Source organism: Halyomorpha halys, unplaced genomic scaffold (assembly GCF_000696795.3).
Source record: "Halyomorpha halys isolate HHAL.00 unplaced genomic scaffold, Hhal_1.1 Scaffold194.1, whole genome shotgun sequence".
Classification (NCBI taxonomy): domain Eukaryota; kingdom Metazoa; phylum Arthropoda; class Insecta; order Hemiptera; family Pentatomidae; genus Halyomorpha; species Halyomorpha halys.
The window spans coordinates 1,719,987-1,737,849 of NW_027108392.1; the positions used below are offsets into that span (position 1 = coordinate 1,719,987).

Here is a 17,863-nt window from a genome sequence, read left to right on the forward strand (position 1 = left end):
CAACCCACCTTAAAATGCTCTTCAGGCAGAGAAAATATATTTATGTTTATTATGTATACACATTTCTATTTGTTTTGTTTGAGATAAATTAAAATTAAAATTAATTGAAGGGTGAGAAAAAAAATGTACACCACGGTGTTTAGTAACCAGAGAATTATACTTATCCTGTGCCTGCTATATATGTCATCTATTAAGACGAAACTATTAAATTTGCTGTAGAAAAATACAAAATACAATTTCATTCCTTCTAGATCTATTCTATAACCAATGGACCATATTTAAACTTTTTTTATATATCAAGAGAATTTCCTCCATGGGATACAATATACCTGGATGAGCCATACACAAGATCCTTGTATCGCTACCAAGTGCATCTCCTAACCCGGGATGTTCCCGGCCCCTGGCCATCAGCCGGGATAAAGTATTCGCTAGGAGGGGATGAGGCGGGGCCGTTTTTTTTACGGGGGGCGGCCGCGGTCGGACTATCGCACTCTCCGCGATCAATATCGTCGCCTGCAACTTTTTTCGATACCCGCGCGTCTTTGCTCCACTCTATCCAGCTTATATAATGTGTCCCTCGGAGTTAGTCTGGCCAAGTTGTCTCCCAAAATATCCTTATTCTGTTATAATATCTCGATAGGAATAACATTAGGTTAACAGCTAGGTAGGACCATGATGTATAAATAGTGTGGTTTTCTTCTAAATTCGTTATTATTGAACTTTACCACGGTGTAATCTGACTGGCCAATATGTGTTGTTATGGTAGTTTGGAATACTTAACGTCCCTTAATGGTAGAATAACAATCGAATAACAATAGAAATGCAATTTGAAACACGAAAGCAACCGATATCTTTGTAAAGTTTTGTTATATACTTAATTATGGGAGGGGAGTCTTGTAATTATATTTTGGAATGGAAATTCTTGATAAACGTGTCAAGATAGCTTATAAAACGCAGTTTTACTAAAATGTAGGTTTGTTCCTTATTCCATATGTAGATTATGTTAATGTGTAACTGTTTAAGTAGTATCAATTTTTTAGACGATCTGTTTTAATTAAATCTTAGATATAAACGGCTTCATTAGGACATGTTATCATCAGAGATATAGAAGCAAACTTTATCTTATTTATATCAATGATTTAAGATTTACTAGTAACTCCTAAAACTTTATTCATACTTCCATAAAAATACATTAGTCGTCAAAGCCATATTTTGCCTGTCGCAGAAATGGAATTTGTGAAGGACAAATGATTGTTTACCAGTCATCGGTTGTTTATCGTTCGACTTGAAATTTTTTCTAACTCCTTAAAATTTATTAAATTAGACATTAAAAATATATTTGTTTTTTGTTATCCTAATCGATTTGTTAAAAACAAATATCAAGAAAAGCAACTTCCACTTGACCGACGAGGCTGACCTAATTACAATTTTGGTGGGGTTCGGTGAAGAGAAGTATTGTTACGATGATTGGCAGTAACGGGTTCGGTAAGCCTCTTGTAAGTAGATATGAGAATTGAATATCGTTTTTTTTTTTTTTTTTTTCGTCGTCACTATTTGGAACCATCTAGATTATTAACGGCCAATTTCATATTTACCTTAAAAATTATTCCAGGAAGTTCTATTTTTACAAGGGTTTTGAAAAAAAAAAAACCTTCTATAACATTTATCATTTCCACTGACAAAGGCATTGATGATTTTTCAATATTTTTTCAAACTATTTTTTGTATATATATATCAAATTCTTTACTGCCTCGCAGCTTATGATTTTTTTTTCAGGGGGTGTCCTAATCTGTTCCGGTAAACCTTCCTTAACTTCTATGGAAAATACTTCGTCGGGTCAAAGTTGATCCCTTTCAAAGAAAACCTCTAGAAAGTTTTAACGCAATACAATGATCGAATCAGTTTATTCCAATGGATAATAACTTATTGAACCTAATCCAATACCGATTTTTTTTTGTGAACGGACAATTAATTTTTATCTCATTCAAATTCCATAATGAAGTTTTTAATTTGTCTTTATTTCCTGAAAAATATCAAAACACTAACTTAAAGCTAACAAAATCTATTCTTAGCTTCCATCAAAAACATGTTTTCTTTAGAAAAAAAAATACGTCGTTCAAGGTTATAATCAAATTTGACAAGATAAATTTTTCTAATTCTGTTTTATTTCAGTTTCACATCCCATATTCTGTTTTTCTCTCCCTGTTTTTATTTTATTCTCTTCTAAAACGAATTTACCATGAAATTCTTTTATGGTGAATTCAACAAGTTATAGTCACGAGTGGTAATTTCAGATATTATCAGTATAATAATTAAATTTTGGTTACTTTGCACAAATTTTATTCTTTATAATTGTATCGTTTAAAATTATTTATTTGTTCATTGAGATAGTTTAATACCCGCATTCTCAGAACCCTGTTCAGTAGAACCGCTAAGATCTGCTTTGGGTCAGTAACTGATAACGTATCTATCGACTTCGCGCTAGCCATTGCAAATACTCAAGACCTAAACGTGACAGTCCTTAGAATTTACCTTACCACTTTATTTATCCTAGTTCAAATCTTATAATCTTTTAAATATTATTTTATTTCCTGTTAAAAGTATATTTATGTGTGATATATACTTCGTGTTGGTGGCCTCAAAATTGCATTTACTACATGTTTTTAGGTCGACATAATAGTACTAAAAAAAATCACCCACAAAGCAATTTTATAACCACAATTATGTCTATTTACAAAATTCAGTATATCCATTTTTGAAGAGCCCGCCTAAACAATGAAGTCAATATCAAAAATTGTTACAGTTGTGTCATATTTCTTCGGAAGCATAAAAGAATATAGTATATATATGTATATTTTATGAACATATACATTTTTTATTATTTTTATGAATTATTAAATACTAATGTGAAATATATACATACTACACATCTTCTTCCACCACTTATACTGGGTGAGACTACCCTTTATTTGCCCACTTACATGGACCAGGTGGACCCTGCCCGCACTAAATCTAGTTTACCACTACCATACAATTATTGCTTCTGGAACGAATCCCACGCACCGTCTTCCCATCAAATTTGGTGTCTTCCAATCAATTTTCTTCCCTAGACTCGTGTCTCGCAGGAATTCCTTTCGATTCAATTCACCAACATCCAGAGAAGGTGCCCGAACCATCTTGACTTAAGAAGGTACCTCAAGTATGGTTTCCACAGTTTTGTCGTCGTGGGTAGTTCAGACGGTATTGCGAATTCTATCTCACTTGGTATACCCCTCTACTTTTCTCAAGTATCGCAATTCCAGGGACTGTCTGATTCCTGTTCTTGGAAGTAAGGTCCCAGGATATGGAAGAATACTAGAGGATAGCTAATTATAAACAGATTGGCAAAAACCACCTTGGCCCCTCTTGGTGACATCCCGTCCATGAAAGTCCCGCCAGACTGAGCAAAACTCCCTTCCTGCGAACCATTTTTATCAGCTAAATATTTCAACCTTTTATTAACCCTTTATGTAAAGATAAATTAACATCTCCTGCCCTTTCCATTCACTTCATCATTTCCTTAGTGACGCCATCCATTTCCCCCGATTTGCTTAGTTTCATTAATAATAAAAGGAAGATTACAGAGGGAGGAAACATGGAATCTCTATTCTCCCTGTAAATAGAATTTGTTATTTTTTTAATAACATAAAAATTAATACGTTTTGTCTATCAACCTCTTTAAAAGTAGATTCAAATGCCATTTATTAATAAATATAAAATACATCTAATAACTATTATGCTAAAATAAAAAATCATAATAGTAAATAATCAAACATTTTTTTTAAAATCCTGTTGACTCCAATTTGATTATAAGCTAATATTTGTAATAAAAAAAAAAATGTTAAATTTTTTTTCAACATAATTCTGAATGAATCACAGGAGTTGAAAACACTTTTTAGCTAAACAAACCTAGGATAGTGAGTAATTAATATTGTAAATATTTTGCCAATTATATTCATACCGTAAAATTCATTTATGTACAAAATATTGAAATCTAAAAATATTAACTAATAATATTTCAATTTTTCTACAATTCATAGATAATTATCAGTTAATTTGAACTATCCTAAGCTGATTTTCTTATTTTCTGTTAAAAACCAGTCTCATTTACATATCCCTTATTGACCTTGTCATTTAAAATCTCCATGACATTTCCCTTGAAACTGGCATAAGATTCTACTCATGCAAAAGAATGATTATTTTTAAGTTGAATGCTTGATCTTGATCCATACAAATGAGTTGAAAGGCAATATGTTTATACAAATTTATAACATAATGAGATCGTAGTAAACTGATGTACCAAAGTGCTATTTTAAAATTAGTTTAGTATCATGAAATTTACTGAATTACTTTCTCTAATTCTCTACTCCATGTTGCTTTGTCAAAATAAGTTAAATCCATTTTAGAATTTCGAAAATTTAAAATATTGTTAAATAAATATAATCAGTTGTTTATTTCTTTATTTTTGTATTTTATTATACATTTTATATTAATACATCTGCTAAATTATCTGAATATTGCCTTTACTTATATCCAATATTTACAAAATTCAATTCCTCATTGCTCTATTACATTCATTAGTAATTATAACCCACATTCTATCAAATGTTTAATCATAAAACAGAAGATAACATGTTAGTAAAGAGATCAACATCATACCATTTTTAATGTCAGGGGAAATATTTCTTAACTGATAAATGGGTTTTAACATTTTGTTAACAATGTATAAAGTAACCTATCTTGTAGAATATATTATTTTCATTTTTCCTAATACCAACACAATTACTCTTAATATGAAACATTTTAACAAATATTTTTTACATTACTTTTTTTTTCCCTAGGCTACAATGAGTTCCCCTGATGGCTATCAACTTTTCAGCCTCGTTCGCGGCCTGCCTTGCCGCAGGCATAAAGGTACCGAGGCAATTCATGTACTGCATTGCACAAGGTAGGAATATCCTTGATGATATTTATTTCTTTTTTTTATCCTGGTTAAGCGAAGTGAACATCATAAAAAAATTTTATTCCAGATACCGGTGCACCATATGTTTTGTACAAGGATAGTGGGGGAGGTGCTGGTGGAGACTGGGGCGAATTCCCTCAAAGCCCAGAGCCCAGCCTCCAGCCAAGCCCTTCACCACCATATCATAACAGTCCAGGTCAACAGCAGCAGCAACCGCCACAACAGCAGCCAGGGCAGCCTCAGCAGCAACCTCCGCAGCAGCAACAGGGGCCTCCACTGCCTCCTCAGCAGAACAACTTCAACACAACTCCTAACAGAGCTCTGACACCTCATCGCCCTCCCACTTCACTGGTCCACCCAGGTCCCGTTGAGGATGATGTCCAGCAACAATCCCAATCTCAGCAGCAGGCTCAACAGCCACCACCCCCTCAACAACAACCTCCACCTCCACAACCACCTCAACAGCAACAGCAATCTACTCAGACACCACAACCAAACCCACCTCAGCCAACACCACAACAAGAGTTAGGTGTCGGTTGTGATCTCAGCCAGAGTTACTATGGCGGTGGAAGGGGGACACAGCACATGTTATCACAGGGGTTCATGTCTTACCTAAAACAACCTGTTGTTCTTACCTCTCTTAACCCTAATGATCCAGTACCTGATTATACAGGTTAGTACTCTTTCAAAAGCCATAAATTAACATGCTGACTTATTTGTTCAGTCTTTATAGAAAAAATATTGAAATTTCAAGAATTGATCTCATGAAAAAATAAATAAATAAAAAGCTAAAAAAATAAATGAAACAGTCTTTCAACAAAATAATATACTGAAATAAATTAATAAAAATTCTTTAATGGTCAAATTATTTTCAATGATCGATTATTTTTTCAACAGGTTTCCATATGACAACAGGTATGCCTGATCTACTGTCAGGGAGCTTAAAAGCCTCACCTGTATCAGGTGTAACAGGAGTTAAGTCTGAGCTTCGGCTCTTCAAGTGCCTCACTTGTGGAAAGGACTTCAAACAGAAGTCTACTCTTCTCCAGCATGAAAGAATTCACACTGATTCACGGCCATATGGCTGTTCAGAATGTGGCAAGCGTTTCAGACAACAATCCCACCTGACACAGCACTTGAGGATTCATGCTAATGAAAAACCATTTGCATGTATCTACTGTGAAAGGACCTTTCGGCAGAGGGCAATACTAAATCAGCATTTGAGAATACACTCAGGTATGGCATTTTTAGAATTACTCCTATAATTTACTTCGTTTGAAATCTTTAAGGAACAGTAATATATATTTTCAAATTATTATAGTAATTGAATAATTATTTATCTCATTGTACTTTCTACCTCATTACAATTCAGACTTATTTCTAGATGTCAGTCCACATCTGGTGTACAAAAATGGGCAACTTTGGCCACAAGATGTTCCATTCCCTCAGGACAAAGAACAAAATCAGGGATTTGATCTACAACCAGACTCACAATGCTTTTCCCCTGACAGCCAGTTTCCTGCATATTTTAAAGATAGTAAAGGTAAGCTTACGAAATTATCTTCTTTTTTTTCACTTTAAGACACTACAATATGTCACTAAACTTTTCCCAGTACACACTATTTAGACATCAGATTTCACAATTATCTTATAATAAAAATCTACGAATTCTAATGTGTATAAGAATATAAAGTATATTAATTAATCTTGTTCTAAAGATATAATCTACTATGTTAATTTATTGATTGCGTTCATATTAAAGTTTATTATGTTTTCATTTAGCAAAACATGATTCAGGTGAGTTCAAGTATTAATTAAAATCATTCAAAAGCTGTTTGGTTTTAACAACTCTGCATGGTCTTAATCATAATGAATGACATTCATATTATGGCATGTTACAGAGTTCTTAGATTTTTTTTTTTTTTTTTTTCGGATCCACTGATTTCATATTTTTGTCACTCATATAGATGTTCAAAATTTAGTTTCAGTTGCATGTTGTTTTTACCAGCACAATGTCCCATATTTTACTTCCTATTAGTTACAGTTGGTGATTGTTCTACAATTTTTTGTTGATTGTTGAGCCTACATAGTTGTTTTTTATAATCTCAACCATGGATTTCTAATACATCGCCTTTTCATTTGAAATATGTTCATCTGTATAACTATTTTTTTCGGTAAACTTCATTTCCTTCTGGAAATTTATTTTTAGTAATAATATTAATTAAATGAATAAGCATTTTCATTTTTCAAAATGGAAATAAAACTGGTGTTAATTTTATTTTTAATTTGAATAAATTATATTACTATCTTTGTTTCTCATAATCACAATACTATTTGCCAATAAATAAGTTCTTGCTTAATTTCAGTAAAATTTTATGTTATGTATATTTATCAACACCAGACACATATTTTTAATCCACAAAGCATTCTCCATGGTGTTCCAATACCCTCAACTAGCACTCTGACATCTTGTCAATCTCAGATGCAAAAAAAATTATGTTTTTGTATGAGAAAGTCATTTATTAATGACTCTACCTCTTCATCTGTTTTTAAATTCCTCTAACCTGTAATGCAACTCATAATCTGTTAAATAATAATAATCTTCTCCAGCGTTTATATCATTAGGTTGTGACAGTTAAATAAAAAAGTATTTTATGACACACATTTTCCTTTATCACTTCCATCTTAAATACCGAATTACCTATTAAATATATATTTTCATAAATATCTTTTTCAACAACACAATATATTTCTTGTTTCCTGACATCTCTTTCTTTCCTTTACTTAATTTGTCTGTCTTTCATTGCTTCTATGTCTCCCCTGTCAACTCTATTTATCATATGCTCAGAGGCCACCTGTTTCCATTGATTCTTGCTAGATATCCAGACAGATTTACTAAGAAAGACTTATGCATAGATTTTTATGGTTCTAATTTGTCATCCCTCACACAGATATCCTCATATCACAAATATTTATATTCTTCTTCTGCTTTGTACTCAGATCTTTCAGTAAAATAATGAAAAATTATCATATCAATGTTTGGTGACAATGACTATATGATGAAATTTTCAAGCCAAAATATTTATAAATGTCCACTTAATAATTCTATACAAAACAAGCAGAACTGATTACAAAGAGAAAATTAGGATCGAAGGATCTACAATTAATATGAAAATTTTAGTACTTTTTACCTATTTTTGGACTAAAGAACTTACAATTGGAGAAAAATTAACTTAAGGTTAGAGATTTGTTTTAAAACATTTGAAATAACAGTTTATACCAATTAATCTGATAACATTGTTGTAATTTATTATATATCCTCAACTTAGGATTACCAATAAACTTTACAGGATTATTTATTCATGGCATTTGAAATCAATAACAAAAAAAATATTTGTAAAATAAAGTATAGGTTTTACTTACTAGTATCATTTTACCTTCATTACCAATCCATTTGACATGTTCTAACTAAAAAATGTTTATGTATTTATCACAATATACAGCTTTAATAGTGTTCTCACCTGAACTATGTAGATCTGAATTTAGTTTATTTCCCTATTGATGGAATTTCATCATCTCTGCAATTTCGCTTCCATAGTAGCCTTTAACACACTTAACTCCAAAGATAAATTGTCATTAAAATGACAATCCATTACAAATTTCAGCTTTCTAACTTAAAAACTCTTTTAACTATTAATTGTCTTATAAATAAACCGACCTTAGCATTATTAAGTATAAAATGCTTATTTACTCTTTGCTTCATCATTCATAAAATGAACACATTTCAGAAATAATTAACATCTTCAATTTACACTACATATCCTCTTTGTTTTCTTCTAATCACTTGTAACAACACTCAATCTAAAAACACTGCACCCTTTTATCTAGTAGTTAATGATAATTCAGAAACATGTATTTTAATGAAGTTAGATTTCTTAACTTCTTAAAAATTAGTATCCACAGTTATAAAAATTTTACCTGTAATTCTTAAATAATTTGAACTCATTACCATCGTTTCATTTTTTGATCAAGATAGTGCACAGTTCTAATTATTAAGAATGCTAACTATTATTGTTGAAATGATTTAATAATTTCAAAACAATTGTGTTATCTGTCATTGACATTTTACTTGTAACCTTAAATGGTACTGTATAACCTCCTCCGCCTTCTCCCTTCTTTTGACACGTAATCTTCGTTGATATTTTGTTTTTATGTTTCTACCAAATCTTTATGCAGGTAAATATTATTGTATGTCAGCCACCATTTTTAAAAAAACATCTAATATGTCTTTTCATTTACATCTCTGCACAAACATAAGTTGACTTGTCACACTTATGAAACGATATCGACATAGCAGGTCTTTGAGAAATCAGTAAAATTTCTTTGCTTCAAACTTCCTTTTATGGCTTCGTCATAAGTAGATTTTAATTGTTAAAATTTGAAGGCTGGTTATTTGAATCTCTTTATTGTTATTTCTTGCATATCAGAGACTCCTCAAATGTATTTATGCAGTAAACAGGATTTATGCTAGGAGAAAGAAATTAACAGTTCAAACATTTTTTTTTCGTGAGAACTGGGGGGGGTACTCTAATTAACTACTACAAATCTGCACTATTCTCTAATAGTTTAGTATTTTAAAAGTAATAGTTACTATTTTAGGTCAGAGTTAATTTTTTAAAAAGTTGCCTATTATTTTTAAGTGATGTATTATATATTAAAAAGTTATATGTATATTATTTTAGTAAGACTTAATTTTTTATGATTTCAAGCTTTTCCAAAACATGGGTTTAAAAAATATGAATATTTTATTCAGTTTTATTGGCTGTTGTATTACAGTTTTATATTGTTACTATTTACCCTATAACTCTATAAAAAAATATCTTTATTAGGGAAACCAAACCAATATCATTAATTATTGTTTATTGGAATTGGGGAAATAGATTTAAAAATTTTATTATTTTTTTTTAATGTTTTCAATTTTTTTCAAAACATGTATTATTTAAAAGTATAAACAAAATAAATGTGTGTGGTAACACTATCCTGCAATATTTTGTCCAATTTTACAATTATTTACGAAGTTATCTATCAAACAGTAATTTAATGTGTGCTTTATTTAAAATTATTAAAATTCTTTTAGGCATCTTTAGAATAAAAGCATTCTTAAATATATATTCAGAATAATAAAGAAGTTGAATAATATCTTTATGAGAATAGTATATGATGTATCATTATCAAATATTTTTATATTTTCATATCTAAATAATATCTCCAATGAATAGGCAGTTTAATTTCGAGCTTAGGAGGTCTGTTGACAGGTGTTGCCCATGGCGTTTTTGGCACTGGCAATGGAAAGACCCTTCCGGAGATGATACAGTCTGGAAGAAATGCTGGTCTGCCACTGTATGTACGGTGTCCAATATGTCAGAAGGAGTTTAAACAGAAATCGACTCTTCTTCAGCATGGCTGCATTCATATTGAATCTCGTCCTTATCCTTGTGGTGAATGTGGAAAACGATTTAGACAACAGTCTCATCTTACTCAACACCTAAGGATACATACGAATGAAAAACCTTATGGATGCCTTTATTGTGGAAGAAATTTTCGTCAAAGAACGATTCTAAATCAGCATGTCAGGTAATTTTTATTTCTTCTTATTAACATGTTAGGATTATTCTAAATTTCAATTAAATAGCGATTTTAACATGATGAAAAAAGGTAACAAACCTTGGCATTAATTTATTATAGCTAACTCATTATTGATTCCCTTTCATTCATTTACTTAACCTTATAAATGTACCCACTGGGAAAGCTGCGAGCAAAATTAGTTACAATTAGTAACAATAATAACTATTTATTAGCCCACTGAAAGTATTTTTCTTGTAGTTCAAGGAACTACATTTAAATTCAAGCAAATAAATATCCTATTAAGACTAAAAAAAAAATTTTTTTTATTTACTAATTTTTGGGGTGTCATTGAGCGAAAGTTTACTGTACTGCAAATTATACCTGGTTTATTCTCCGAAGATATCTTACCCTTTGTAACCTTGTAGGAACAAACATGATGACAAAAGTAAATGGCAAAAACTATTGGCATTTTGCAATGATATTGACAAATGGGGATGTTCCTCTGAGAACGCAGTTCGCTTCACAGCTGAGAAGTCGGCCTCCCTGAAAGGTTTTCTCTAGCTTAATATTCTAATAATAAGTTTTAATTATTTATGTTTGTGTTTGAATCAAATATTTATATTCATTGTGTGAAATATTTTTTTATGAAAAATAGTCTATTAATCGCTGTAAAAAAAAGTTCTTTTTCCATTTAATAATATTCTTTGATAATATCATTTCTGTAAACACATCCGAAGTTTTTATATTTTCCTCTTTCATGAAATTTATTTCAGAAGTTCGTAATCTTGTTTAAAACTATTATATAGAATAAATTAGTTTTTAATAAAAGAATTTCAGGTATTGAAAATGTGTATTCCTAACTATTATTAGAAAACTATTACCTGATTTTCAATAGTTTTTAAAATATTCAAGTATTGGAGTTCTTCATTTTAAAAATTTCCCCTAAACGTTTTGACAATATTTATCTTACTCATAATTTAATATTATTATTGAAAATTACTGTAGAAGTGGGATTGCCAGGTGGGTTAGTGCAAGATGAACAAATATTGAAGTATACCCCAGCTTGATCACCACTTGGAATGGTACAATACCCAGCAAAAGTAATAATAGGTAGAGACCAAAAACCCTTTCTCAGATAGGAGGGCTGTCAGCCCGCTGGAACTGATTTACTCTGGGCAGTGGTCTATTGACCCTACTGTAGCACAAACCAGACCTAATTTCAAGTTGTCGATTCATCCTATAAACCTCAGGAAGTGATTATTATAAATACTTAACATATAAATTAATATCTAAGCTGTTCTTTTTTAAAATAAGAAATCATGAATTTATATATTTTTTTAATGAAATGTTAGAAATGATGGTTGATTGTAAATTTCAAATCAAAATAATTCTCATCAGTCAAAGTGATGCAACAAAAAATAACAAATTACAATGTAGTTTAATTATTATTAAGATTAATAATTCTGAAATTTCTTTGACTCAGCCATGCAAATATTTGTTACCAATAAATACCATAAATAACCATCCGGAAATTTTCCTATAACCTGTTCTTTAATATTATGAATTTCACAATTCCACAGTCAATTTTGGTAACATTTACCTTCCTAGACTTAATTAAGTCAAGGATTAGGTTCACTTTGTTCAATTTTCTAACTATGCTAAAAGTTCTCAAAGGTTTGCTTACTTAGTAATGTAATTTTTTTTTTTTTAGTCTAGTTCCATTCATTAGATAAATTTTACCCTAGCCTGTGGGATCAAGCCATTGGAAAAAATTCACCATCCTCCAGTTTATTTAGTGGTCTGAATACATTGCCAAATCCAGAGGGGAATGAAGGGAGCACATACCCCTCCCTCCTTAACGAAAAGAGAGCTATAATTTTTATATTATATCCTCCAAATTAGGGAAGCTCAAAATCCTACTTGATCCCAGACAATTTGTTTTTCTTTGCTGTCATTTCTGGACAGACATTGTTAATAGTAGTAGATTTAACATTTGATAATACGATTCCGGTATTCATGGGCCTTCACTGCAAAATATTAGAAATTTTAATCAAATATAGAACCTCATAAGGATTTTGTTTCCTCTCCTGCAGGAGGAGAAATAAAAAATAAAATAGCATTATAATTTTTTTTTTAATCATGTGAATAAATTTTGGCTTACTCTGGCTAGAATATTATGGTAGCCTGTAGAATAAACCTTCCTCTTGCAGTTGAATTATATGAGGATGTAAAGAAAAAAAAGTCTATTTTACACTATTACTTTATACTGATCATGCTTGACCTCTATCCAATTACTTACAACCCTTCCTGAAATTTCATTCCGAAAAGTATTTAAATAATGAAAACTAAAATTTAAATTAAGTAATCCAATATACTTTTAAATTTTCTTCAAACAAATGAATTCCTTTCAAAATTTCATGACTTAACATCATTCCATGATACATAAAATATCAACATTATATATATATATCATAATCATGGTAAAATTGGCTTCAAAAAAGCCTTATACAGACTTCTAAAAAATTCTGGATAAAGTTTATCCCTAACCTTGTTTGATTACAAGTGCTAAAACTTCAGAAACACCAATTTTGTGATAAGAAATAAAAATAGTTCCAATTCATAAAGAATGTTTATATGTTTCCATTGGGTACAGAGTGGTCCAAAAACAGCACCATTCAATTTGTAGGTCATAATTTATTTTTAAAAGTTTGAATTGTAAATGATATATGTACCACATTTCCTATTCTCTAAAGATTGTATGATTTATTTCAAAAAACCCTTGAAAATAAATCTTATTAAAGCGGGTTGTCTTTTTTTAATATTTTCTACTTTTTTAATGGGATTTAGGTTTCAGAATTTAGTTCGAGATGTATTATCAAATTTAGGGAAACGTTTTATGTGGAACATCAAACAGTGATGTTTAAATCAAAATGCAATATGTAAAAAAACATTTGTACTAATCATTTATGTTTGTTTAGTATTCAATAGAAATCTCACAAACATATATCATAATTATTGAATATAATCCATGTATAATTTGTTTACCTAATCCAATCTTTTCCATGATTAATTACATTTGTACCTAATAGTAATTTCAATGAATGCAAGAATTTTTTTGCAATATTTTTATTTTCACCTAAACCTGACTTATATTATTATATCAATAATAATTTTAATATTTCTTATTTATGGAACAAAAATTTATTGGTTGATAGGTTAATTAATTATGTAGTAATTTAAATTACATATATTACCCAGTTTTAAGAATATTAATTTAGATTAATTACTATTCATTTCTTGCTTGTTTATTTAAGGATTCACACTGGTGAAAAACCATATAAGTGTGCTCAGTGCGGGAAGGACTTTAGACAAAAAGCGATTCTCGACCAGCATACCCGAACGCACCAAGGAGATCGACCGTACTGTTGTCCCCTTCCAAACTGCAGGCGTCGATTCGCCGCTGAATCAGAAGTGAAGCGCCATGTAGAGAACCATGTCGGACCAAAGCGGAAGCCCCCTCCTCCAGGCGTCTCAATGAATCCAACTCCACTCGTTAAACCTGAACTTTATCTACCACAGTGTTACCCTCACCCAGGTAACTTCCAGCAGCAGTATACAATGAGTCAGCTACTTGGATCACCTCCACAACCTACAGCGCTTGTTCAGTAACCAAAATCCTCAGTCTTCAGTTCAAAATAAAGGAATGACTTCAGTCAAAAGATGATTTTAATGATTTCTTCAGTTTGTTAATTATTGTGATTATTTAAGCAATAAGTTTTTTTGTTTTTTTTGAGAACTATAGAAAACAACGAATTGATTAATTGCATTCTTTGAAAAGTTATTATTTCCTCCTTAGAGTTAAATATTATATATTTGCTTTGCAATATAAATTATTCATCCATTTCATATATAGAAAAAGTTTTAATATAAAGAACTGAATAAAAATTGATCAGTTTAAAGTATTTATTCAAAACTGATGCAATGTGTGCTCTCTATCAGCTTTATTATATTAATTTGTCAATTCTCAAATTTAACTGAACTTTTCTTGACTGGAGTGCCTCCATTTTCATTCAGATTTAAGCATTATCATGAGTATCCGGGCATAAATGCAATACCTTAGGATTAGAATGAATAAATGAAAATCAGATTTATTTCTATTGAAGAAAAACAAATTGAAATTAAAAATATATAAGTTGAAATTTTCTTTTATCCAAGTTAATGGAAATTTTTCGTAAATTATGAAACTTTGAATAAAGTTCCGTCGGATTATGAACAATTAGTTCATAAATACTGTGTGATAATGAGTTGCAATACGTAATAAATATTTAGAAATAATTTTCAGGGATGGGGGGATTCGCGCAAAACAGGGTTTAACAGAAGCGCGAGACCATGGTATTAAAGCAATTAATTGCTTTAATAGATGATATATAAAATCATGTACAATTATTTTCCAATTGATATTAATTTTAGAAGAGTATTTTATAAGATGCATGAAGTACTTGCCATTTTATGACAAAATTCCTTATTTTGTACGTGTTTACATCACTTAAGTAATGTGTACATTAATGTTGTCCTAATGTTGAATAGATTGTATCTATATACTTATAATTAAGAGTATATATATTTATACATATCTAAACAAGTTTACATTCTGTATATGTATGTGTATATATATTTGTTTTTATAACAGTGTTTGAAAAGTTAGAAATTGTAAAGATGACAGACGTAAGGAGGTTTACGGTGTATCTGGTCACTAAAAACATAATTTTGTGAAATCATATCTCTACATAGACATAAAAATTAATTTATGAATTACAATAAAACTTTGTTTTTACAAAAAAATTGTCTATGGCAAACACTGTTTCATTTAGAATACTCAGGTATATTAAGTAGATTTACATGTATAAATATTGGGCTTCCTTGTAATATTGAAATAAGGAGGATCGAAATGGGATGCAATCCATCCAACCAAGGACACACGGTGATGTTAGTTTAAGTAATGTATAATTTTAGTTGTACCCAACGACTCACAGTTTACACATTGCAGTATTGTAGAGTTAAAAATTTAAATATTTTAAAAATTGTTTTTATATTATAGAGTCTAGAATATATGCAACAATAAATATTTTAAGTTAAACTTGGTCTAATACACACTTAAAAAATAGATTTAAAAAATGTACTTAATTGAAAAATGGGAGTAAGACTTCCAAAAACTGTGTAATTTATTTTTCTAAAAGAAAATGATAATGTTTTAACAAAGGTTTTATATAGTTTATGAAAGAAAACCAATCCATCATGGCAAGCACAGAAAAGGACTGAAGATTGCTGTGATAGATTAAACAAAAAAAAATAAATTAAAAATAATAAAAAAAAAATGTTAAAAGGTGCTGATGAAAGATTAGTTTTAAGAATGTGTGTAGATATTTTTCATAATTGAAGGAAATATGTCAGTAGATGGACGATCTATAATACTTTTCTCGCTGTAATTAAGGTGCATTTTTATGATCGCCTGATGACCGGGAGCTCAAGTGTGCCATGTCGACTGTTTTAGAATGTTTAGATATTATTACCAATTAGACATTTTTGTAGTTTTTAAACTGTGTCAAAAAAGAAGATGGATTGGTTCAATTTGTTAACATTGAATGATGAATTTGATCTATTAAAAATATTAAAATTTGTTTTTTTTTTTTTATATTTTTTGTTATATAAAAGGACTTGAAGATTTTTTTTTATATACCTGTACATATAACTTTTAAGATGTATTTTACATTTTTTTAAAAAATATTTTGTACCCCAATGTATTTTTCCTATTGATGTTAAGTTACTAAATGCAATGAGAAATGGTTATCAATTTTTATATTAAGTTAAACCAGTGTGACAATCTGACCAGAAGCAATGCAGTATACGATATAGAAATGTATAAAAAAAAGAGAAAAAGAAAAAAAATTCTGTTTTCCGTAATTTTATAGTCTAGTTACCGAGTTTGTGTTCCTTATGTCTGTCGTTTTAATACCAGAACACACAACATTGTTAAGGAAGAAATTATTTGTTAATTTTATTTATATAAGATATGTTTGATAAATAACTACAGTCAGTAGCATTGCATTAAGTTGATTTTAGAAACTATAGCTTACCTGTTCATGCTAAACCATGATTTTTTTTTTCAAATAAGTCCTTTAAATTACTTACTTAATAAATATATTATGCAATATGGGAATGTTCATTCCATTGTTAATTCTTTTATCTTATGTAGTTAAATAAGCAATTAATATGACCGTTTTAATTATCATTATGAGTTAATATATTTCTATAAAGAAATCAGTTTAATTCATATTATATACTTGTAAGGAAATATACTGCTTAACAAATAATATTTGATTAAAATAAATTTTAACAAAATATGTCATGAACAGATTACCCCTCAGAACTATGTTATTGCCAATCGGTGAAATTTTTTGAAGTTACCACTGACATCGAATATTTAAGATGTTATAATTCATTAATATGTTAATATTAAAAAATCCTTTATGTAATTATTTAAATAAGTTATACACCCTGTTCTATAACTTTTTATATATATTTATATACTACTGACTGTAGCTATTTTATTGAAAAATTGATTCAATAGAAACATTGTTGGTTTACTTATTTATTTATTTTTATTTGGCTTTATTATATAACCAGTTCACTAAGATTTTGCTCAAGAGGAAAATTCTTAAAATATTCAAAACAATTTTGTTGGTTTTCTCTTCTACTTGTAAACATTATTCAACAATTTAATGTTATAATAACTTAGATGACTAGTAATTTGCTTAATAATGCCATCCAGGACAGTTGATTTAAAAAAAAAAATTGAAGAAAGAAAAAGAAAAAAGCTTATAAATATAATGTGCTTTCTTTTCCAGTGCCTCTTATGCCACTGGAGCCGTTGGATTTTCAGGTTTTGTGTTAAAATAAGATTTGTGGAGTGGTCCAACCAAACTGGAATATTAAAGTGCATTTTAATGCGTTTTTTTTTTAAATTGTTTTTTTATATTATTTTTTATTTTCCTTTTTTCTCACTTTTAATTCATTTGAATTAATACTATTATAATATTAATATCTGAAATATTCAAACTTCAAAAAATATTTAACTTAAAATTTTCTAGTAAAATGCATCATTAGATTTGGGCAATTAAAGATTTATTAAGTTTGAATATTAAATCTATATACTATGATAAATTTTTCTTAGTTCAA

The 17,863-nt window shown here is 29.6% G+C and overlaps 1 protein-coding gene across 3 annotated transcripts in view; it reads left to right on the forward strand.

Moving 5' to 3' along the window:
• Positions 1–17,649, forward strand: part of LOC106679324 (uncharacterized) — an 80,931-nt gene extending 63,282 nt beyond the window's left edge. The window contains exons 2-8 of one of the 3 annotated variants that reach the window (XM_014418424.3): positions 4,881–4,987; positions 5,070–5,675; positions 5,900–6,238; positions 6,387–6,545; positions 10,303–10,636; positions 11,053–11,177; positions 13,942–14,246. In XM_014418424.3, the coding sequence (XP_014273910.1) occupies positions 4,900–4,987; positions 5,070–5,675; positions 5,900–6,238; positions 6,387–6,545; positions 10,303–10,636; positions 11,053–11,177; positions 13,942–14,102 (1,812 nt within the window). In that variant the 5' untranslated portion in view covers positions 4,881–4,899 and the 3' untranslated portion in view covers positions 14,103–14,246. Of the gene's footprint in view, positions 1–4,880; positions 4,988–5,069; positions 5,676–5,899; positions 6,239–6,386; positions 6,546–10,302; positions 10,637–11,052; positions 11,178–13,941 lie in introns of all 3 variants that reach the window. The other 2 variants (XM_014418421.2, XM_014418423.2) reach the window with 2 other exon arrangements.
• Positions 17,650–17,863: the final 214 nt, after the last annotated feature.